General features: G+C 40.2%; 1 protein-coding gene across 1 annotated transcript in view; it reads left to right on the forward strand.

Moving 5' to 3' along the window:
• Nucleotides 1–25,900, forward strand: part of LOC140476793 (uncharacterized) — a 567,118-nt gene that overhangs the window by 29,496 nt on the left and 511,722 nt on the right. Inside the window, exons 3-4 of the mRNA XM_072569588.1 lie at nt 15,091–15,241; nt 20,252–25,750. Coding sequence (XP_072425689.1) covers nt 15,091–15,241; nt 20,252–25,750 — 5,650 coding nt within the window. The remainder of the gene's footprint in view (nt 1–15,090; nt 15,242–20,251; nt 25,751–25,900) is intronic.

Here is a 25,900-nt window from a genome sequence, read left to right on the forward strand (position 1 = left end):
TAATGGAGTTCCAGTCCGTAGAACTTGGCTTCTTATGGCGGATGATTTTAACTATAAGTTCATCTGTCTTACCTGTCATTAAAACAAATATACTTTGGTTGCCAGTCCTGCCATGTTCAATATCTCTCCCTGCCTTTTCTTCCTCTTAGCCTCATTGACTCAGTCTCTGACTTTTCCTCAGTTATTTTACTTGATAACCTATTGATCTAGTTTCTGCTCATTGCCACCCAATTTTAACCTGCCTCACCCCCCAAGTGACAGTAGCAAACTCCTCTGCCAGGATATTGGTGCCCTCCAGTTTAGGTGCAACTTGTCCCTCTTGTACAGGTACAAATACCCTGGAAGACATCACAAAGATCCAATTATCTGAAGCCTTCCCTCCTACACCAGTTCTTAGCCATGTGTTTAACAGTGCTATCTTCCAAATCCAAGCCTCACTAACACATGACATGGAGTAATCCTGAGACTACAACCCTAAGCAACCATTCTTTTCAATTTGCTACGAAATTCCCTGAACTCGCTTTGCAGTGCCCCCTCTCTTTTCCTCAATTTCTTAATACCAAAGTATACTATGACTTCTGGCTGCTCATCCTCCCTTTTGAGACAGCCTTGACCTGGCATCAAAGAGGCAACACATCATTCTTGGGTCTATTTTGCAGCCTGGAAACACCTGTCTGTGCCATGTCTTGTTTTTTTTAATTGTACTGGGGGAGAGAGAGAGAGAGTGATGTTTTCAGGTCTGCCTACTCATCCAGTAGGTTTGTAACAAACTGCAGCTGGACCAGTCAGAGGGCTGTTGTCAAGTAGTCTTCCCTTAATTCAAAAACCCTTGGTACTGCTCTGTCTGACTAATTTCCTAATATCTCTGTTCTAGCATCTGCACAGTTTTGTATAGCTGCAAAAATGTGCAGCACTTGAGTCTCTAAGTTTCAAACCTCTCTCCTGTTATTTTTGCTATATGGCAATGCAATTTCTATTTCAGTTTACAGTTCAAACAGAGAAATACTTTGTCACTTAAAAAGATGGAACACCACTTTTAAAATAATTGTTATTATCCAGGTAAACGTAACATTTAAAATGCAACACTCTCACACATTCTTTTAAACAGGATTTAAACAATATCTTGTCATATTCCTCCTTAATCCTTAAACTGTTCCAGCACAAACAAAATTCTGATAATGCATAAGCTGTTTCATTCACTTTTCCCAAAATGTGACTAACTTTTAAATTAATTGATTTCATTTATTATCTCCATTGGAACAATCTTGCACTTTGAATCATAAATTTCTCTTCATAAGCTGGTGGATTATTATTAGTGAACATTTATGTTTCTTTGCAATTGTGGTGGTCATAAATTTAATATGTTGAAGAGCCAGTAATAATCCCAAGCTCTCCTCATGCATTGTTCTGTACTACTTCTGATATTGATTGATTTCTTCTTAGAAAAGTAACCCACTGACTTCTGAATTCCTGATCCACCACCTTGCAATCAGAGTGCTCCTACATAAAATTATGACATCTCCAAAACTCCCTTGTATGCTGTCTTCTTTCTAGATGAGATCTTATATTTGTCTCACGTGTGCTTCTCAAGCATATTCAATCGTGATTCCTTTTGCATCAGCAGCCTCATTGATTCTTAGCTGTCAATGACCTTTTCAGCCTTATGTCAGCCTGGGCTTGTGCAGAGGTGGTGATAAGTAGTCTGCAGTGGAATGTGGTCAAGGGTATCCATTGTCGAGTTCTGAATCACTGTTGAGGAGATCCTGAAAAGGTGCTTTACAGCAAGTGCTGACTGCCTGTTTATCATTGAGCTTTTATAGCTCTAGGTGGAGGCCCTAAAGTGTTTGCTCTTTGCTGCATTCTGGAATCCACTCAGTGACTGCTGTGCATGAGTTGCTGGATACATGCCCTTTTTTTCTTGCTGACTATCTTTCTTTTGGTTCATGTGTTTTTGGGTTGGACCTCTGTATTAATTTATCTGTAGAACTGCTTTTGTTCCCATGAATTTTGGTAGCATTTCCAATTTTCAGTGTACGAATGCTTTACACTGGCAATTTGGTAGCTTCTCACATCAAATTGGTCTTGTCGTTTTGTGGGTCAAGAAGCTAAGTGTATCCTCAAGTGCTGATTATGGTAGTTTTAAGAATAAACAAAGCAGAGAGCATTCTGTGATTCCTGTTCACTGAGCATAGCTGGGTTGCTCATGAGGATCTAACTGAGTAGATTGGACTAAGGATTTTGTGAAGACCATTGACATTAAATTTCCTCCACATGCTGGTGTTTTGTAGGCAAGGTTGATGGAGGCAATAGCATGGATTAGTTAATATTTAGTCCAACAGTCAGCTCTTTGTCATTGGCATAGTTAATGTGAACATCTTTGTGATTAGGATGATGATTTGGTCGAGAAGGTGCCACTGTCTGGCTTGAAGTTGTTATCATGAGGTGCTTTGTAGGTCTCTTTTAAATGGGCTATTTGTTATAACCAGGCCAAGTTTTAGACATTTCATGTCCATTCATGTTCACTTCTTCCATGTCTTTCTTGCCAATCACACCTTCCCTGAGGTTTGTGTCTCTCCCAATACTGCAATTGATATTGCCATGGGAGCTCAGCTTAGATCTCCTCTTAGGTCACTGCCCAATTAAAACAAGTTAGTATGATAAAGCCACACCAATGGAGTTTGTTTTCTTCTTCTCATTTACCTTTTCTAGAAGAAGGTGCATCCACCATCTTACTCTTTGAACTGTCCATCTCCTGCCCACCATGTCTCATTCAGCACAGCACTGTTAGCATCATTGTGCCAGTTCCCAGGCTATGACAGCACTGTGACATTGACACCTGTTATTGTTGGTATTGTCTATGAGAGTGATCTTTAAGGCTCCATAATTCATTCTGAGGGAATGGAAGATGCTTTTGTATGGGCTCTCTTTTTTTCATGTGATGTAGTTATTGATATCACACTGTCCTAATGGAGCAAGGCTTTTTGTTTAAAGGCAAGAATCATTGAGAGTCATTGGGAACCAGACTTTGCATGGACAGCAACCAAGACACACGTGATGTTGCTTCGAACAACGTCCTGATCTCAAGAACCCTGCTTATATGTTGGTGTTGAGGGAAGTAGTCTGACTGCAGGCCTGCCTCTCGTTGTGTCACTCTTGCCTGGGTCTTGGCTCTTCTCCAATGCTTTCTCCTCAGTAGCCTTCAGGGAAGCTGAACTTGGTATTTGTGCTGGTATGGTATTCCCTCAATACCAGACCCTAAATAAACCATGGACTTTTTAAAATGCAGATATCTCTTCCTAAAAGAATGCTCAAAGAGAACTATAAATAAATACAGCTAAACATTTTGGTTATGCAAGTGAAATCTTCTAATGTTGAAATATTTACGCACTAACTTTTATTTTTAGCGTTGCTCACAAATAAAACATTATAATTTTCTTTAGTCTAGTCTCCATTTCTGCTGTATCTTCTGAAACAAGTTAGTTAATTCATTACTCTGCAGATTCAATTTTAGATACTTGACTAGGATCTTCAATAGGAAGAGTGCTGTTGTAACTAGTTTTATTTCTAGTTTTAACAGAACCTTTCTGGTTTTAAATTCTGTTCTTCTATTAATGAACCCTGTTTTATTTTCTTTTATGCATTTGTTTATGTCACTTGTTGCATTAATTTGGTTTTCGAGTCTTTACTCATAACTTTCTTTGCTCCTGTACATTTTTTCATTTAAATTCACTTCGACTCCAATTGGCCCAGGTGTAGGTATTCCATTATTCTTCCATCCAACATCCACGACAAATCACTTAAGTTGTAATACAGTTATTTTATCAGTAATGTGTCCATTCTGCAAGTTTGTTAAAAATTACTTGTTTACTTGTGCCAGTGATCTATCCTCGTCCATCCACGTCGACACGACAATCAGGAAAGCACACCACCGCCTCTCTTTCCTTAGGCACAACTTATCACAGCTTGTTATGACAAGTGTGCTGCCCAAAATTGCAAGAAATTAGAGTTGTGAATGCAGCCCAGTCCATCACGAAAACCAGGCTTCCTTCCACTGAGAGAAAGTGAGGACTGCAGATACTGGAGACCAGAATTGAAAAATATGGTGCTGGAAAAACACAGCAGGCCAGGAAGCATCCGAGGAGCAGAAGAATTGACGTTTTGGGCATAAGTCCTTCTTCAGGAAGGGCTTCCTGAAGAAAGGCTTATGCCCGAAACGTCTATTCTCCTGCTCGTCGGACGCTGCCTGGCCTGCTGTGTTTTTGCAGCACCACGTTTTTCAACTTCCTTCCACTGAGCCTATCTAAACTTTCTGCTGTCTTGGGAAAACAGCCAACATAATCAAACACCCCTTCCACCCTGGTTATACTCTCTTCCACCCTCTTCCATTGGACAGAAGCGTGGAGGGATAAGCTAGTAGAGGAGGGTGAGGGTGGGGAGAAAGTAGCATAGAGTACAATGGGTGAGTGGGGGAGGGAATGAAGGTGATAGGTCAGGGAGGAGAGGGTGGAGTGGATAGGTGGAAAAGGAGATAGGCAGGTAGGACAAGTCCGGACAAGTCATGGGGACAGTGCTGAGCTAGAAGTTTGGAACTAGGGTGAGGTGGGGGAAGGGGAAATGAGGAAACTGTTGAAGTCCACATTGATGCCCTGGGGTTGAAGTGTTCCGAGGCGGAAGATGAGGCATTCTTCCTCCAGGCATCTGGTGGTGAGGGAGCGGCGGTGAAGGAGGTCCAGGACCTCCATGTCCTTGGCAGAGTGGGAGGGGGAGTTGAAATGTTGGGCCACGGGGCGGTGTGGTTGATTGGTGCGGGTGTCCCAGAGATGTTCCCTAAAGCACTCTGCTAGGAGGCGCCCAGTCTCCCCAATGTAGAGGTGACCGCATCAGGAGCAACGGATACAATAAATGATATTAGTGGATGTGCAAGTAAAATTTTGATGGATGTGGAAGGCTCCTTTAGGGCCTTGGATGGAGGTGAGGGAGGAGGTGTGGGCACAGGTTTTACAGTTCCTGCGGTGGCAGGGGAAAGTGCCAGGATGGGAGTGTGGGTTGTAGGGGGGTGTGGACCTGACCAGGTAGTCACGGAGGGAACGGTCTTTGCGGAAAGCGGAAAGGGGTGGGGAGGGAAATATATCCCTGGTGGTGGGGTCTGTTTGGAGGTGGCGGAAATGTCGGCGGATGATTTGGTTTATGCGAAGGTTGGTAGGGTGGAAGGTAAGCACCGGGGGCGTTCTGTCTTTGATACGGTTGGAGGGGTGGGGTCGGAGGGCGGAGGTGCAGGATGTGGACGAGATGCGTTGGAGGGCATATTTAACAATGTGGGAAGGGAAATTGTGGTCTCTAAAGAAGGAGGCCATCTGGTGTGTTCTGTGGTGGAACTGGTCCTCCTGGGAGCAGATATGGTGGAGGCGCTTTAAAGAAGGAGGGCATCTGGTGTGTTCTGTGGTGGAGTTGATCTTCCGTAATTACACTGGCACCACTCCCCACCTCTTCCTCCGCTACATTGATAACTGCATTGGCACCACCTCGTGCTCCCGCGAGGAGATTGAGCAATTCATCACCTTCACCAACACATTCCACCCTGACCTTAAATTTACCTGGACCATCTCTGACACCTCCCTCCCCTTCCTGGACCTCTCCATCTCCATTAATGACGACTGACTTGACACCGACATTTTTTACAAACCCACCGACTCCCACAGCTACCTGGATTATACCTCTTCCCACCCTACCTCTTGCAAAAATGCCATCCCGTATTTCCAATTCCTCCGCCTCCCCCGTATCTGCTCCCAGGAGGACCAGTTCCACCACAGAACACACCAGATGGCCTCCTTCTTTAGAGACCGCAATTTCCCTTCCCACGTGGTTAAAGATGCCCTCCAACGCATGTCGTCCACATCCCACACCACCGCCCTCAGACTCCACCCCTCCAACAAGGACAGCACACCCCTGGTGCTCACCTTCCACCCTACCAACCTTCGCATAAACCAAATCATCTGCTGTCATTTCCGCCACCTCCAAACAGACCCCACCACCAGGATTTCCCTCCCCACCCCTTTCCGCCTTCCGCAAAGACCGTTCCCTCTGTGACTACCTGGTCAGGTCCACGCCCCCTACCACCCACCCTCCAATCCTGGCACTTTCCCCTGCCACTGCAGGAACTGTAAAACCTGCGGCCACAACTCCTTCCCTCACCTCTATCCAAGGCCCTAAAGGAGCCTTCCACATCCATCAAAGTTTTACTTGCACATCCATTAATATTATTTATTGTATCCGTTGCTCCTGATGCGGTCACCTCTACACTGGGGAGACTGGGCGCCTCCTAACAGAGTGCTTTAGGGAACATCTCCGGGATACCCGCACCAATCAACCACACCACCCCATGGCCCAACATTTCAACTCCCCTCCCACTCTGCCAAGGACATGGAGGTCCTGGACCTCCTTCACCGCCGCTCCCTCACCACCAGACACCTGGAGGAAGAATGCCTCGTCTTCCGCCTCGGAACACTTCAACCCCAGGGCATCAATGTGGACTTCAACAGTTTCCTCATTTCCCCTTCCCCCACCTCACCCTAGTTCCAAACTTCCAGCTCAGCACTGTCCCCATGACTTGTCCTACCTGCCTATCTCCTTTCCCACCTATCCACTCCACCCTCTCCTCCCTGACCTATCACCTTCATTCCCTCCCCCACTCACCCATTGTACTCTATGCTACTTTCTTCCCACCCCCACCCTCCTCTAGCTTATCTCTGCACGCTTAAGGCTCACTGCCTTTATTCCTGATGAAGGACCTTTGCCCGAAACATCGATTTCGAAGCTCCTTGGATGCTGCCTGAACTGCTGTGCTCTTCCTGCACCACTAATCCAGACTTCGGAGGGGAAGATGACTGCCCTTAATATCATAGCAGCATTTTACTGAATGTGGCATCAAGGATCTAGTTTGTGTGTTGGGGAAAGCTCATCTACTGGTGGGAACCATAGCTAGCAAAAAGGGAGATGGTTTTGATTGTTGAACACCATCTATTGTCACCATAGGACATTACCACAGGATTTCTTCAGTGTAGGCCCAAATATCTTCAGCTGCTTTTGAAATGATCGTGCAGTCAGAGTTGGAGTTGCTGATGTTTGGCATTGTTTGTGACTCCTCAGATACTGAAGCAGTCTGTTTCTATTAGCATAACCTTGGAAATACTCTGGCTCTGAAGTATAAAATTAGTTGTGGGAGTCATCCTGGGGTCAATAGTCAATCATCTCTTTTTATTTTGTTTCCCCTTCCCACCACCTTCTCACCTGCCAGGCTGTGTTTGTATTTCAACTGTAATTGTATTTTTCTGCCATTTTATTACCATTGATGTAATTTAAAGATTGCTAAAAAGAGAGAGAACTAGTACATTTAACAATTTTGAGGAAATTGTTGGAACACTGAGCCATTTTGTGAAAATCTGAGATTCGACACGTAAAACGAGGTCACCCTGGCAATGGCGAGTGATTGAATGAAGGTGACCTGTGGATGAATTGGGAGTCAAGGTTGCAAGTACGGTCTGCTGAATTGCCCCCTCCCTTTTCCTATGTCATAGAGTGACAGATATGTATAGCATACAAATAGGAAAGTGTTGAGATTCTGAAGGGAGATTACAGAGAGTTAGGCAGGAACTTAAAAATGAGGTCCTTGAGGGTAGTAATATCTGGATTACTTCAGTGCTACGAGCTAGTGAGGGCAGAAATAGGAGGATAGAGCAGATGAATGCGTGGCTGAGGAGCTGGTGTATAGGAGAAGGATTCACATTTTTGGATCATTGGAATCACTTTTGGGGTAGAAGTGACCTGGACAAGAAGGACGGTTTGTTAGAGCTGCTCGGGAGGATTTAAACGAATAAGGTGGGGGGGATGAGACCCAGGGAGAAAGTGAGGAAAGAGATCAATCTGAGACTTGTACAGTTGAGAACAGAAGCGAGTCAAACAGTCAGGGCAGGCAGGGACAAGGTAGAACTAATAAATTAAACTGCATTTTTTTCAATGCAAGGGGCCGAACAGGGAAAGCAGATGAACTCAGGGCATGGTTAGGAACATGGGACTGGGATATCATAACAATTACAGAAACATGGCTCAGGGATGGGTAGGACTGACAGCTTAATGTTCCAGGATACAAATGCTACAGGAAGGATAGAAAGGGAGGCAAGAGAGGAAGGCGAGTGGCATTTTTGATAAGGGATAGCATTACAATTGTGCTGAGGGAGGATATTCCTGGAAATACATCCAGGGAAGTTATTTAGATGGAACTGAGAAATAAGAAAGGAATGATCACCTTATTGGGATTGCATTATAGACTCCCTAATAGTCAGAGGGAAATTGAGAAACAAGCTTGTTAGGAGATCTCAGCTATCTGTAAGAATAATAAAAATAGTTATGGTTGGGGATTTTAACTTTCCAAACATAGACTGGGACTGCCATAATGTTAAGGGTTTAGATGGTGAGGAATCTGTTAAGTGTGTACAAAAAAGTTTTCTGATTCAGTATGTGGATGTAGCGACTAGAGAAGGTGCAAAACTTGGGAAATAAGGCAGGGCAGGTGACTGTGGTGTCAGTCAGGGAGCACTTTGAGGGCCAGCGGCATGGTGGCTCAGTGGTTAGCACTGCAGCGTCACAGCACCAGAGACCTGGGTTCAATTCCCACCTTGGGCGACTGTCTGTGTGGAGTTTGCACATTCTCCATGTCTGCGTGGGTTTCCTCCGGGTGGTCCGGTTTCCTCACACAGTCCAAAAGATGTGCAGGTCAGGTGAATTGGCCACGGTAAATTGCCCATAGTGTTAGGTGTAGGGGAATGGATCTGGGTGGGTTGCTCTTCGGAGGGTTGGTATGGACTTGTTGGGCCGAAGGGCCTGTTTCCACACTAAGGACAAGCCAGGGAACTGTAGACCAGTGAGCCTGACATCGGTAGTGGGCAAGTTGTTGGAGGGAATCCTGAAGGACGAGGATGTACATGTATTTGGAAAGGCACTGACTGAATAGGGATAGTCAACATGGCTTTTTGCGTAGGAAATCATGTCTCACAAACCTGATTGAGTTTTTTGAAGAAGTAACAAAGAGGATTGATGAGGGCAGAGTGGTAAAAGTTATCTATTTGACTTCAGTAAGGCGTTCAACAAGGTTCCTTATGGGAGACTGGTTAGCAAGGTTAGATCTCGCGGAATACAAGGAGAACTAGCCATTTGGATACAGAACTGGCTCAAAGGTAGAAGACAGAGGGTGGAGAGTTGTTTTTCAGAATGGAGGCCTGTGACCAGTGGAGTGCCACAAGGATCAGTGCTGGGCCCTCTACTTTTTGCCATTTATATAAATGATTTGGATAAGAGCATAAGAGGTATAGTTAGTAAGCTTGCAGATGACACCAAAATTGGACGTGTAGTGGACAGCGAAGAAGGTTACCTCCGATTACCACAGGATCTGGATCAGATGGGCCAATGGGTTGAGAAGTGGCAGATGGAGTTTAATTCGGATAAATGCGAGGTGCTGCATTTTGGGAAAGCAAATCTTAGCAGGACTTATACACTTAATGGTAAGGTCCGAGGGAGTGTTGCTGAATAGAGACCTTGGAGTGCAGGTTCATAGCTCCTTGAAAGTGGAGTCACAGGTAGATAGGATAGTGAAGAAGGCATTTGGTATGCTTTCCTTTATTGGTCAGAGTATTGTGTACAGGAGTTGGGAGGTCATGTTGTGGCTGTACAGGACATTGGTTAGGCCACTGTTCGAATATTACATGCAATTCTAGTCTCCTTCCTATCACAAAGATGTTTTGAAACATGAAAGTTTTCAGAAACGATTTACAAGGATGTTGCCAGGGTTTGAAGGTTTTGAGCTATGGGGAGAGGCTGATCAGGCTGGGGTTGTTTTTCCTGGAGCGTCGGAGGCTGAGGGGTGACCTTATAGAGGTTTACAAAATTATGAGGGGCATGGATAGGATAAATAGACAAAGTTTTTTCCCCGGGGTGGGGGAGTCCAGAACTAGAGGGCATAGGTTTAGGGTGAGAGGGGAAAGATATAAAAAAGACCTAAGGGACAACTTTTTCGTGCAGAGGGTGGTGCGTGTATGGAATGAGCTGCCAGAGGAAGTGGTGCAGGTTCAATTGCAACATTTAAGAGGCATTTGGATGGGTATATGAATAGAAATGATTTGCAGGGATATCGGCCAGATGCTGTCAGGTGGGACTAGATTGGGTTGGGATATCTGGTCAGCACGGACGGGTTGGACCGAAGGGTCTGTTTCCATGCTGTACTTCTCTATGACTCCAAGACCCTTTGGTCCAACTCATCCATGCCAACCAGATATCCTAATCTAATTGAGTTCCATGTCATTTTCATCTTGTTGCTCAGATGCTCATCATAGCTCATAATAAGATAACCTAAATTTAATCTAATCCCATCTCCCATCATGGGGCCTAAATCTCTCTTAATACTCCCTACTCATATACCCATCTAGATGCCTTTTAAATGTTGCTATTGTATCAGCCTTTGCAATTCCTCTGGCAGCTCATTCCATACACGCACCACCCTCTGCGTGAAAACATTGCCCTTTAGGTCCCTTTTAAATCTTTCCCCTCTCACCCTAAACCTATGCCCTTCAGGTGTCAACTCCCCCAACCCAGGGAAAATATTTTTTCTATTCACACTATTCATACCCCTCATGATTTTATAAACCTCTATAACGTCACCCTTCAGTCTCTGACACTCCTAGGGAAAGCAACCCCAGCCTATTCAGCCTCTCCCTATAGCTCAAATCCTCCAACCCTGGCAATATCTTTGTAAATCTTTTTTGAACTCATTCAAGTTTCGCAACATCCTTCCTGCAGCAGGGAGACCAGAATTTCACACAATATTCCAAAAGCAGTCTAACCAGTGTCCTGTACAGCTGAAACATGACTTCCCAACTCCTATACTCAATGCTTTGACCAGTAAAGGAAAGCATACCAAATACCACCTTCACTATTCTCTCTACCTGTGACTCAAAGCTCTCTTTGTTCAGCAACACACCCCAGAACCTTACCATAAATGGATAAGTCCTGCCCTGAGTTGCCTTTCCAAAATACATCACCTCAAATTTATCTAAATTAAACTCCATTTGCCACATCTTGGCCCATTGGCCCATCTGATCAAGATCCCGTTGTACTCTGAGGTAACCTCCTTTGCCGTCTACTGCACCACCAAATTTGGTGTCATCTGCAAACTTACCATCTATACCTCCTTTGTTAGCATCCAAATCATTTATATAAATGAAAAGCAGTGGACCCAGCACCTATCCTTGCGGCACACCAATGGTCATTGGGCCTCCAGTCTGAAAAGCTGCTCTCCATCTTCCTCTGTCTTGTACCTTTGAGCCAGTTTTATATCCAATTGGGTTGTTCTTCCTGTATTCCATGTGATCTAACCTTGCTAAACAGTTGACGATGAGGAACTTGTCGAACGCTTTACAGAAGTACATATAGATCACGTCCACCACTCTGCCCTCATCAATCCTCATTGTTATTTCTTCAAAAATCTCAGTCAAGTTAGACATGTACAAAGCCATGTTGACTATTCCTAATCAGTCTTTGCCTTTCCAAATACATGTAAATCATGCCCCTCAGATTCCCTTCAACAACTTGCCCACCACCAATGTCAGGCTGACCAACCTATAGTCCCTGATTTTTCCTTACCACCTTAAATAGTGTCACCATCTTAGCCAATCTCTCGTCTTCCTGCATCTCACCTGTCACTATCGATGATACAAATATCTCAGCAAGAGGCCCAGCAATCGCTTTCCTAGCTTCCCCCAGAGTTCTAGGGTACACCTGATCAGGTCCTGGGGATTTAACCACGTTTATGCATTTTAAGACATTCAGCACCTCCACTTCTGTAATATGGACGTTTACAAGAAGTCACCATCTATTTCCCCACATTCTGTATCTTCCATGCCCTTCTCTGCAGTAAATACTGACACAAAATACTCATTTAGTATCTCCCCCATCTTCAAACAAAGGTTGCCTTTCTGATCTTTGAGTGGTCCTATTCTCTCCCTAGTTACCATTTGTCCTTAGTGTATTTATAAAATCCCTTTGTATTCTCCTTAACGCTGTTTGCTAAAGCTATTTCCTATCCCCTTTTTGCCATCCTGATTTCCCTCTCAGTATTATCCTGCTGCTTTTATACTCTTCTAAGGATTCACTCGATCTCTCCTGTCTATACCTGACATATGCTTCCTTTTTCTTAATCAAATCTCAATTTCTGTAGTCATCCAGCATTCCCTATAACTACCAGCCTTTCATTTCACCCTAATAGGAATATACTGCCTCTGGACTCTTGTTATCTCATTTTTGAAAGCTTCCCAATTTCAAGCTGTCCTTTACCTACAAGCATCCATCCCCAATCAACTTTTGAAAGGTCTTGCCTAATACTGTCAAAATTGGCCTTCCTCCAATTTAGAACTTTTGAATTTTAGATCCTGTCTATTCTTTTCCATCACTATTTTAAAACTAATAGAATTATGGCCACTGGCCCCATTTGTACCTCAGTCACTTGCTCTGCCTTATTTCCCAAGAGTAGGTCAGGTTTTGCACCTTCTCTAGTAGGTAAGTCCACAGACTGAATCAGAAAATTTTCTTGTGCACACTTAACAAATTCTTCTCCATCTAAACTCTTAACACTATGGCAGTGCCAGTCTATGTTTGGAAAGTTAAAATCCCCGACCGTAACCACCCTATTATTCTTACAGATAGCTGAGATTTCCTCAATTTGTTTCTCAATTTCCCTCTGACTAATTAGGGGATCTATAATACAATCCCAATTAGGTGATCATCCCGTTCCTATTTCACAGTTCCACCTAAATAACATCCCCGGATGTATTTGCAGGAATATACTCCTAAATACAGCCGTAATCTTATCCCTAATCAAAGACGCTACTCCCTCTCCTTGCTTGACCCCTTTTCTATCCTTCCGATAGCATTTGAGTGGAGCATTAAGCTGCCAGTCCTGTCCATCCCTGAGTCATATCTCTGTAATTGCTGTGATATTCCAGACCCATGTTCCTAACCATGCCCTGAGTTCATTTGCCTTCCCTGTTAGGCTTCTTACATTGAAATAAATGCAGTTTAATTTATCAGTCCTTCCTCGTTCTTTGCTTTGTTCCTGCCTGCTCTGACTTTGACTTGCACCCTCTCCCAACTGTACCAGTCTCAAATTGATCTCTTTCCTCACTATTTTCCTGGGTGCCCTCCCCCACCTTACTAGTTTAAATTCTCCCAAACAGCACTAGCAACTTTCCCTCCCCAGTATATTAGTCTCATCCAATTTGGGAGTTCCATCATATTGATTTATTTGAAATAGCTACACAAAAGGAGTGTGATATTCCAGGACATGATAAATTTGCACTTGTCCTGGTAATTGCTGGAAATTTCTAGAAGCCAGCAACTTGCTCATTTTATGTTCAATAACTGAGAATTTTAAGTATAGTAATTACCCTTTTCTAAATTTTTGAACAAAACATATGTTTTTGAAATACAAGTTAGGATGTCATTTGTCATGCCTTCTGGGCATGAGAATTAGCTAGAGTGCTCAATTCCATAATGATACTGTTGACTGACAACTCTATTCTTGCAAATTTCCAATGGCTGTTCAATAAATGTGTATGGTAATGGTCACTAACTGGTGTCTGCCATGACTCTGTCCAAAATATACACGCTTATTGCAGGCATCACTTTGAAGCTGCATGGTCATCTGTAGCATATACAAAATCGATCCATAATTTTTGTATTCTAAGGCACAAGTTGTTGAGATATGGTGGTGAATCTCTTTAAAGGGTAATTGTGCTGCAATTATAATTGTTCACTGTGTGCAGTTTTGATCAGAATTCTTTGCAAAGGGCATAGATGTGATAGAAACAGCAACGTTTCACATAAATACTTCTTATAGAATTGCTGTAATATAAGATGGTTGAGCCCATTTTAAGTGTGTTATGACATTTCATATTCTTGATAAATCTGCAAGCCTCACCTGTTATTCTTTATGCATAGTAGTGTGTTGAATATGTATGTTTCAGTAAGATATCACACTATCAAATGTTGGAACTTTTTAATGTTCTGATTATGCTTCTGTAATCTCCTGAATGATTTCCTTTTGAAAAATATTGGCAATGTGGCACTGACTGTTTTCAATCTGTACATATTAATTCAACTTCAATCTCCTCCAACACCTTTTCTTGACTTTCATGTTCTCTTGATTCCACATCTACCTGTCATGCAATCGACCTTACACAACCTTTTATAACAATTCATTTTCCCATTCTTATCTAGTCACGTCAGGTGTACCATACATTACAAAACAAATGCATTCAGATCTTGGCAAAATGTGAATATGAGGACTTAGGTCATGGTTCAGTCATGATCCCACTTGTGTAATACTCCGAAAGGTAATTGGACTTAAAATTTGGACTTTGATTCTTTTTATGTTAGGGCATAATTTCAGTTATTCACACTTCTCAAAACACTCACCCCACTGATTACTAGTTCTCTTTATTTGTCTAACTAATTCATACAATTAATAAAATTATCCATCACCGGGTTCTGTCATTCCATTTGGCCTCAGGCATTCCCTGAGACAATATTGGAGGGTAACAATTTGGATGGTGGAACTAGGCTAAATGGTCTGCTACTTATGCATTTATATGCTTCCAGTGTTGGCATTCTTTCATAAATTGTTTCATTTCTGCCTCAACTTGTTTGCCTCCTTCTTCAATGGTTTTTTTTTGTCCAGGCTTTAGTACATTATAATGGTCCCTGCTCTTCCTTCTGCTCCATGTCTATTCTTTTGCCTAAAATGCAACCCAAAAAGCAGACTGTGCATGAGTAGTATATGTGTAGTAAATTTCTTATTGTTCTTATAATGCACTACTGTAATTCTGAAATAAACAGAATTCTTATGTAATTCACACTCTGTGTTACTTCATATTTGGTAAACAAAGACCTCATCAGATTCACTATCTGATGTTAGATTTGTGCATTGGTGCATTGTGCAGTTTTTTTCCTTATTTTATTTAAACTATAAATTCATTCTGATTGTTTCAGATTGATTCTCTTTACCCTGTGAAATTTAAACTTGATGCTGTTGTTGCTGTTGGCCGTGAGGGTTATAAGCTGAGAAAATATGTTGATTCAAAATTTCCACAAATATCAAATCGTGATCAGCTCAAGAATTTCAAAAAAGCAGGAAAATACTGTAAGTTTTTAAAAAATCTTTGTATACTTGTGTTATACATACATATTATTCTTTTTTCAGTCTTATTGAGCTGATAACTTATACAATCAAGTGATAGAGTTCTTTGTAAATTTCATCATTTCAGCTTGTATAACAGGGAATTTATTTTTACTTGTGATCTGACAAAGTGGAGAAATTCACCATCTAGCGAAACATAAGAGCAAATAATAGTCCAGTTACTTATCACGGTTTATAACTTGCAATTTATATTTCAGTGACTGACTACGTTGTCAATTTTATTTTTTATTTAAAGATTCAATAATTTGAGGTGTTTTAGTTGAAAACTTTATACATTTCCTATGCTATTCTGTAAGTGAATTGATTGCTAAGGGATTTTACTGGATACTAATGGTTAAAAGAAAAAAACTTGTATATTAGAATTTTGGAAATTTTCTTTCAAAGCACATGTCTGTGAAACAATTCAATCGATAAATCTGTTATTTCATATGTAGCAAAATCAGGCAGGTTCTTATAAGAGTCCACTATCCATTTGTCTTTTTTTATTTATTGTGCCCAAAAGGTACAATCTGTGAAGTTGAATAATTTTGCCTTTTATAGAACATTTGGTTCTCAAGCAACTTTAGCAATTATTATTTTTTTAACATCCATTACTTGTTTCATGAGTATTTAGGAGCAGGGGTTGGCCACTTAGGCCCTCCAGTCTTTCTTACTATACAATATTATTTATTGTGGTAGAACGTACATGTGGTGTGATTATGGTATGACTTCCCTTCTTCAAAAGTGCGATTCTTCATTAAAATAAATTATGCAATTGATTTAAGGGATTGATTTTATAAATTTGTTTTGATGCTGGGGAACTACCTGCTAATAACACATTAGAAAATCACCAGTAGCACGCCAAATATATACCACCAATGGTCAAGCTTTCTCATATCCTGCCCTAATTTTGATAATTCTCTTTAGAGTGTTACTCGAATGTAATTGCTATTTTAGTGCATTGATCTGTTATGGAATGTTGCCATTTAGTGTTTGTAATAAACATGTATTATCTTTTTTGATAATGTGAGCACTGTGTGATCCAATGAGTAATGATAAGTCCATTTAAAGTGGAAAAGAGAAACTGGAAATAAACACAATGGGATGAAAATTAATTGTGTTAGCTGACTATGGATATATTATAGTATGATGTAGGAGATGGTGTCATAAGCCTTTGTAAACTGTGGAAGATATGGATCAAAGAATTCACTTTTCATAGGTACATAAAACAAAATTCCACACATGCCCAGGCTTTGAGAAAGATGCCAGTCCAAGGACCCAAAAGCAGAAATTAATTGATGAAAAATCGGTGCTTCAGAAATGAAATAGACTCTGACCGTTTTTTGTAAAAAAAAACTTGTGTATCCGAACTTTGGAAATACTTTCTGAAAGCATGTCTATAAAACAATCCAGTCGATGTACCTCTGATATTTTAAATGTAAATCAAAAGAAGGAAGTTTTCAATATAAATCTACTCTCCAGTCTGTCTTGTTTTGAATATTTGTTGTATCTCGTCAATGTCAAACTTTTTTCCGAACCCCTCTCCCCTTCTGATCTCCATTTGTTGTGCACCTTAATCCTCTCTCTTCCCCTTCTTCACACAGTCTCCTCATGTCTTTTCTATCCTGCATACAGACAGTCCTCCTGCCTACCCCTTTCTAAATCTTTGTCTTTATTGGATCTTCTCCATTCCTCCTTCCCTTTCATTCTTTCCATGTTCTACTTTTTAAGTACCTCTGCCCTTTTACCAAATCTCATTTCAGCTATGTGCTTATCTTCTCTCCATGCTCTCTTTTCTGTCATGTTGCCTGCCCTTAGTACTCTTACCTTTCACTCTTCTGCCTCTACCTATCTTCCTTTTCTCTGCTGTCCTCCTCCTCATTTTTCCTAACCTGTCTTACCTAATGTATCCCAGAACATTGTGGGAAGTAAGGGAGGAAACTGCGAGACTCGTTGCAGAAATATTTGCATCATCTATATCTGTAGGTGAAGTGTCTGATGACTGGGGTGTGGCTAATGTATCTTTTTTTAAGAAAGGTTAAGGAGAAACTGGGGAGCTCTCGACCTGTGAGTCTGACTTCGGTCATGGATGAATTGTTGGAGGTGATTATGAAAGATGGGATTTATGGATGGTTAGAGGCAAAATTGATTAGGGATAGTCAGCATGGTTTTTGTGCAAGGAAAATAATGTTTCACAAACGATTGAATTTTTTGAGGATGTTACTGAAAAGACTTAAGACACTCTACACTAACTACACACATACACTTTCTCACACTCACAACCCCAACCCAGACAGACAGACAGACAGACACACACACAGACAAACGAAGACCCACATGCACACATGTATTTTATGGGGTGAATTTGTATTTGCAGGGTTACATTGTACTTTGCTCAAAAACTGCATGAATTCATGTAAAACTCTGTTATCTCACTTTTTAGATTAGAATCGATCTAAACATCATGGCAGAGACAGAGAACACAGGGGGCTAACACCTTCAACATATTGTCTAGCTATCACCCATTGTTAATAGCTAACCTGAGAATGCAACTTTTAAAAAAAAAAAATTGTGATTTACACATGAAAGGAGTGAAACTATTATGGTATTCAAACAGATGAAAGACTTAACAATCAATTTTTCAATGTATAATTCACTGTAAATTTTTGCTATAAATTCTGTGTGTTAGGATTGAGCCCTCCATTATCACCTGATGAAAGAGCGACGCTCTGAAAGCTAGTATGCTTCCAATTAAACCTGTTGGACTAAAACCTGTGTTATGTGATTTTTAACTTTGTACACCCCAGTCCAACACCGGCATCTCCAAATCATAATGTAAACAATGTCTAGCATCTGCTTTCTTGATCATATTCTCAAAAACTCTAATTCGTGAGACATGATTTTCCATGCAAAAAGCCATGCTATCTCAAACGCGTCCTAGCCTCTCCAAATGCCTCTAGATCCTGTCTCTCAGACAACATGGTTTTTATTTAATGGTACAACATCAACCACACTCCAGTCTTTGGCACTTCACCTGTGGCTGTTAATGATACAAATATCTGCATTAGGAATTTCCTCCCTACCCTCTCGCAAGATCCTGGGTTACACTTTATTAGATCCCAGGAATTTATTTACCTTAATGCATTGCAAGAGTTCCAGCACCACCTCTTCTATAATGTGGATTCTCTTCAAGACATCACCATTTATTTCCTCAAGTTTCCTAACATCCATGCCTTTATCAACAGTAAATGCTGATAAAAATGTATTCATTTTAGGGTCTTACCCATCACTTGTGGCTCCGCACACAGACAACTTTGTTGATCTTTGAGGCTCCATTGTCTCCTTGGTTACGTTTTTTTTCCTTCATGTACTTACAGAAGCCCTTTGGATTCTCCTTTGCCTTGGTCAAAGCCATCTCCTGCCCTATGTCAGCTTTCCTAATTTCTCTGAAGTGTACTCTAACACCCTCTATACTCCTCAAGGAATTCACTTGATTGCAGCGACCATTACATGGCAAATGCCTCCTTTTTCTTCACCAGGGCCTCAATAATTCCAGTCATCCAGGGTTCACTCACTCCTGCCACCCTTACACTTAACTCTAACAGGGACACGCTGGCTCTGTATGGGTTCTATGATCCTCTGGTTCCTCCCTCAATGGAAACAGCTGCCCTGACCTTTGTTCACCTTCTCCTGAGGGTGTTACTGCTTCTGGTTGGATGCAATCCCAAGAATGGTCAACACTCTTGACGGCACTACTAGGATTGAAAAATTGCCAGTATATCTTGAAAGTAGGATTTCATCTCTTTTTAAATGGATGGTGTTCCCAGTAATTGGCTGCTCTATTGTCAAAGAATCTGGTTGGGCTCCATGATATGGAAGAGCTGATAGCTCTGCCTCTGACTTTCTACACCAACAAAATTGTGCCCCATCATCTACCTCCAAATTTTCCTTTCCCACCAGTTCTGTCTCATCACCATTTTCACTTACTTGTGTGGTGCCTTTCCTTAACTTGCCTCACCACATTACCCTCTCATCTCCTTCCTGTCTTCAGCTCCTCCCTGTACTCTCCCTTCTTTTAACTCACTGTGCAAAATTTTGCTGGATTTCCCATACCCACTAGAAAAGAGAAGACAATGGTGAATTTGGCTCTTCTCTGCCAGGCTACTTGCCAGACTTTGTGTACGGTAGGACGTTAATTATCTTGGGGTGAGACTTGATATTTGGAAAACTCTGACAGGGTACAAAGAGGCCATTAATTTTGGATGAAGGGTTAGTGACCCTCCTGATTCTTACCCCACCACAATTAAAATTGTAGAATGCTGGGAGTGAGCAGGTAGGGGTCAGTAAAGGTAATTAAGGCTTTGTCCTCAATTTTTTGTCCACACCACCTGCCAATACTTGTCTGAATTGAGCATCAACCTTTGTTGTGCCCCTTTTCTTCTTGCTCCCCCCACACCCCCACCCTTCCACATTTTGTTAGCTCTCCCCTTTCCTCTTGTTTCACCCTAGCCTCCAATTGACGTTCACCAGAAAAATTCCCTGTAACTTAATGTGAGTTAGTTTAGCAGTGTAATATGATAATAAATGATAAAATCATAATGTCACTGTGGTGTAAGTTACAATATTGTCATGCTGGAGTCATTAATTGAAAAATGGAAAAAGTGAAAAAAAAGCATATTTCTAGAAACTTTCTTTCAGTAGAAAGTTATAAAGGGCAAAGGAGTGGTAATTAATACCGTATCTTTTTTCAGTTTCTACTTTTTCTGAAAATTGAATTAAGTTTGATACTTTGTCTTTGCCAATACTTTTTGTTCATCTAAATAATGTATTTGTGTACTTAATTTTACTTTCAAAATTTCTTTGCTAACCTTTCTTCTTTTTTTATATATTTTCTTACTTTCTCTTGTTCTGCATCTTTGCCTTTGGGACTGAGGATCCTCTTCGTCACTTTTCGCTCCCCTTCTTTGTGCACAGATAAGATAAAGTCAGGGAGAAGACAATGGAAGATTAACTCAGTATCTCCTTCTAGCACAAATTCTGAGCTTTATTCCACGTCTTCTGGTAACTTATATGTGAATGACAATAAAAACTTTTTAGCGAACAGCTTCTCTTTACCTGAAAATGAAACATGCTCTGACAACAGTTGCATTTATACAAGAGAGGATAGGTTTGTGATACCATCAGAAGATGATATTGAGAAGCTCATCTACATGAATGAAGATGGTAGCATGACAGTAGAAATGAGAGTGCACCTCCAAATAAAGGAAAGCGAGACAGTACAATGGACTACTACAATTAATCGTTCTGATATATGTAAAGAGACAAATAATACTTGCAATTCACAACAAGAATCTGATGTTGAATCAACAAATTTGATTAGTGTACATTGTCATCATAATCCTAAATCAATGCATTTTGAAAAAATGGACCATGAGCAAGAACTTGATGATCTCTGTATACCACAAAAAGGCACGATACATACGGAACAAGATAATACTGAACATTATGATATCTCGCAAAGTAATTCTTTGTACACAAAAGAAAATCTATCTAAATTGGAGATGGAATTGGAACCATTGTACTGTTATAAGAGAAATCCTGATCCTGGAAAAATAATGCAGAACCAGAGAACTCTGAATAGTATGATTGTAAGCCCTGATACAAAAACTACTGTAAATATTATTACACTTCCAAGCCTGGAGGAGTCAGGACTTGGAGAGAGTATAATAGAGCACTGTTGTGAGCGTTTTGCAATGTCCAAATCAATAGAATCTTGGAAAAGAAATAATTATGTTATTTCTGATGATTTACAAGCATGGGAAGAGAATAATGTAGATGCTCAAGCAGAAGAAAAAAACACCTTTGATAAAAGCACATCTTTTGTTTTGAAAAACTCTACTTCAATGTCTTCAAGACCCTACTATGAAGATCAATTAACTGTAATGGAAACTAATCCCAACACTGAGCATATGAATACAACAAATGCATTCCCACATTACTTGGAAGAAATTGGATGTGGTAACTTTGCAAAATTAAATTTGAGACCCAATTCAGCAGATCCAATCTACTCCATTTCAAAACAAGGTAAAAAAGATTTAAGGAGACCAATGAGTGCTTTATTCACATATTCTAGATCTTCTGCATCAATTCATAATGACACAAGTGGCTTGTCATCTAGACTGGTATGTTCAGATACATTCACAGGAAGAAAACAGAAAACTGATGTAAACACAAGCTGTTCTTGCAGTTCTGAGATTTGTGAAGCCAGAATGTGTTGCTTTTTGGAAGCTTCAAAGTATTCCCAGAGTTCTGCAATCAGAAATCAGGAATGTATTAAATCTGCTGAGGTAGAACTGCCAGTTAATACAGATTTAAATGATTCTTTATCTACCAATGAAGAGGAAAGAGCTTTTTGCAGAACTGACAAGGCAAACCCTGTTATCAATGACACAGTGACTATGTGTTGCCGAATATATGAGCAGAAGACCAGAAACCATACAAGCGATAATGCAAAGTTGCACCTAGAATATAGCAGTTATTCACAAGAAGCTCAAGTACTAGACCAGCTTGCGAAACCTGACATCTTGAGTGATCATCAAGAATTATTAGTCATTGATGCTGACAGGCATCAGACCAGTGATCTTACTCCTGTTGAAATGTCTAATGAAAGCAAAGTGACATTTCATATTGAAATCGGCAGTGATAGTTATGTATCTCACAAGTCAACAAGATTGATACATCCTGAAGAAATCAATTCTAATGTGTTATCAATAATTTGCCCACCAGACAAAGGGCCTAGTAGTACTGAATTACTGGACAATAAATTACAAAGAATGGGATCCCAAGACATTAGCACCATCAACAACAATAACAGCTCTGTGATATCCTCCCCTGAAGTAAATGTTTTCCAAGATGATTTTTCTTCAATAAGAGCCTGCGAAAAAGAATTCCATCAGTTTCATGAAGAAGGTGTTCAGTGTAGCGTAGTTACAACTGGTGAAAATTCTAATTTGCCAAGAAGGTCCTCGCTAAAAACCAGTCTTGACTCTGATTCTCCACCAGGTGGAAATAAAAAACAAATCAGCAACATCAACAGTAGTTCAACACAAAACAACATCCAAAAGAGTTGTTCTGATACTAGCAGAAAGAAATGGAAAAATCAGGCAAAGGAAAAGAGAAAAACATTTCAAGTTGAAAATTTTAAATGTGATGTTGAAACCTCCGTTCAAAGTTTTCCTACTTTGCAACAAAAAGAGCAGAAACCACATGATATTTCTCAACATCAAAATCTTGTACAAAATGGGCAAGGAAGAATGTCACCCACTTCAAATATGGTGTGCTATGACTTAAATCTTAGGCCTTCTTCACTAACGCAACTTGAAGAGGAGCAGCCAATTGATAATTTGACTAGTGATTTCAGAGAAGCATTTGAATTGCCTGATAGTGATTCTGATTTTATTAATCAAATCAAAAAAATTAAATCTGAAACAAAGGAACCAGATGAGCACAAATTAGTACAACTATCAGCCAAAGTTGTAAATGAGACACATGAAATGCCAGATTACTGCATCAATGATCATTCATCGCAATGTCGAGTAACTGCTTCAGAAGGAGAGATTAAATTTGCAGCCAATTCAAATGAGAATCCATGCAGTACCATTATGAAAATGACTGATAGCAAACTTAATATAATTGACTTCGCAAAAGATAAAAATGACATTGCAATTCAAACTGATGTTGGACTAGTTTCTGAAATAGCTGAAGAAAAAGGCTCTATTGGTGAACTTGATCTAAGTGAAGTGTTATGCAAGCTGCAATCAGTGGTTGATATGATCAAAGCTATCTCTCAACAGAGCTACAAAACTCGTTCAGCTAAGACTAATGAAATACCTGATATTTCAGAACATCTTGCTGCTACACTGAGTACATCATCAAAGGTTCTCCTTGCTTGGTTTGCAATTATGAATTTGAATGTTAATATTCCAGTTTCACCAGACAGCGAGAAGCTGGTGATGAATAACTGCAATTATTTAGAGGTAATAAGATTTTTGCAGTCTGTAAAACATATTATCAAGTTTCAAGAAACTGCTGATTTAGAGAGAACCATTTCAAATCTACACAAATGTGACTCTCAGTTCATCAAGGTTCAGAAAAACCAACATGAAGAATTTGGCTACGATTTTGAAAATAACACTAACACAAAATGCCATTTATGGTCTGCAACTTCAGGTGCTGAACAAACTGCTTCATTTGGTGGTCTGCAACAAATCAATGTTGTTGAAAGTGTAAAAAGTTTGCATACACAAAACATAATTGCACAGCTAGGCCATGCTGAAGAAGTAGAAGCAAAGGAAGATGTTAATGATAATGCTAACATTCTTTCAAGTAAAGGCAGAACTAAAGAATCTGATAAAATGCAAGAAAGTGGTGACAAGGTATCTGAACTATTCAGTACTAGAGACCATCTAATTTCTTCTGACATTTTAAAAGATCAGATAATAATTGATTCCTTGTTTCAAAGTGAAGGCATATTCAAAGACGAAAAAGGTATAAACAAGGAATGGATTGAGAGAGAAATTGCCGGGAGAACTAATCCTACAGAAGGCTGTGATCCTACAGAGGAGATTGGAAGTTTACAACATACTGAAGAAATAAGACGTGAAGGTTTTGCTAAAGATAAAGAATTCTTCCATGACAACAACATGAATAACAATGAACATAAGCATTCAGAAAATCAGAGAGATAATGAAACTAATTATCACTTAACATGTCATAATGGTATTAAAAATAACAATGAATTGTTAACAGCTTCAGATGCACCGTATGTTCAAAATAAGATCTCTTTTCAAAGTTTAATGCATAAGTCACTTCTGACAAATGATGAATGTCGATTGAAGCACAGAGATGATTTTTGTCAGAGGGACCACATGAGCAATAGTTATAGTTGTGAAATACCTGCTTACAGACTGTCAACATCTGTGGTTTCTAACATTGGTTTTGAGAATGGAAGGAAAACTGACAACAATCAATTGATACAAACAAAAGTAATCTGTAATAACACTTTCATTGAAAGTGAAATTGATAATCAGGAATTATTGCCATTTACATTCCCCACCAGACCATTAAATCATGTCAAAAAGCACTTAGAAAGACAGCAGACATCTGACTTGTCTGAAGAGAATCCAGAAAGTGCTAATGATATTCCAAGTGATTACAATTCCCAAGCATCAAACGAAATGACTACAGAGGGAGAGGAAGACATGTTGAAAACCAAACATTTCTCTGCTACTTTTGTTAGGCAAGCTACTGAGAGAATGTACAATAAATCACGTATATCAAAGTGCATTTCACATGATCAGTCATCCAATTTCTGTGCAGAAACAGAAACCATTTTCCATTCTGGAAAGATCAATGACATCAGTGATGGTCTGTATATTGAAAAGGGGAGATGGTTGCTAAAAGAAAACCATTTAATAAGGAAGTCTCCACCTTTAAACATGGGAATGTATGGAAATCTAACTTCTACAACATTTGATAACACAAGTGTTGATTCTGCACATCCACAAGTTAGCACTATGCATTCAGGTTTTGTGCTTACTGAATTATCATCAACAGAGATTGAGGAGAGGACCACATCAAGACCTATGTGCAGATATTTTAACATGCTTCATGGGAGTGATTCAGAACCATTCCCAGAATTAAACTGTCAAAAAAATAAGTGTAGAAATATGTCTGGTGGTTCCCATATTGCCAAAAGGAATGAAAACATCAAACAATCACCTGAAGTGTGCATTGGGACTACACAGATGTATGGTGAAATTAGTGACAATGATTCATCTTTTTCATCAGTGGCGTTTCGAATGTTTGACAACAAAGTTGGTCCCCTGGCCCAGCCATTATGTCAAGAAAAGGTGATGGAGCAGCCATCTAAAGAAACTGCCAAAGCTCTTCAAAATCCTGATTCTCTGGATAAAGTCCATTTTTTATGTGGTCAGCACTGCCCAATTCTTACGGCTGTAATTGATTTAACCAGTGAGGAGAGCCGAAGATTTGTATATCAAAAAAAATCAGATGTGGAGAATCGATGGATACATTTTGAAGATGAAAATTATATTTTTGACATTAAGAAATCTAATGGTTTAACCTCTGGAAGTGAAAAATTCTCCATATTAAACAAAAACTTAACTGATATTATCAGTGAAATATCTATGTTTAAAACTCAAAGTATTGAGAATGACATTAAAAAAATTAAATTAAGACTCAATACAAAGTATTTGAGTGCTAACCTCAATAAGATGAAAGTTCCTTTGCACACTGAAGAGACAGAGTTGAAGAATAATGACAAGGCATTACATATTCAGGCTAAGAAATTATATATAAGAAGAATAGTACAATGGTGGTTCTTGAAAAAAGCATTAGAAGACAATTTGAAAGACAAAGTAAGGAACATTGGCTTGTCAGACCAAGCACAGTAAGTGGAAATTCAGCAGATAAATTGACTGATTCATGCAATTCTTGATACATGAAGTAGTATATGATGATGTTACTCTTCCTTTTATGGAAGATGAGGTTATTGGCCAAACTATGCACTCACTTATTGTCATTCCAAACAAGGCTATAGTG

This window comes from Chiloscyllium punctatum, chromosome 5, assembly GCF_047496795.1.
Source record: "Chiloscyllium punctatum isolate Juve2018m chromosome 5, sChiPun1.3, whole genome shotgun sequence".
NCBI lineage: Eukaryota > Metazoa > Chordata > Chondrichthyes > Orectolobiformes > Hemiscylliidae > Chiloscyllium > Chiloscyllium punctatum.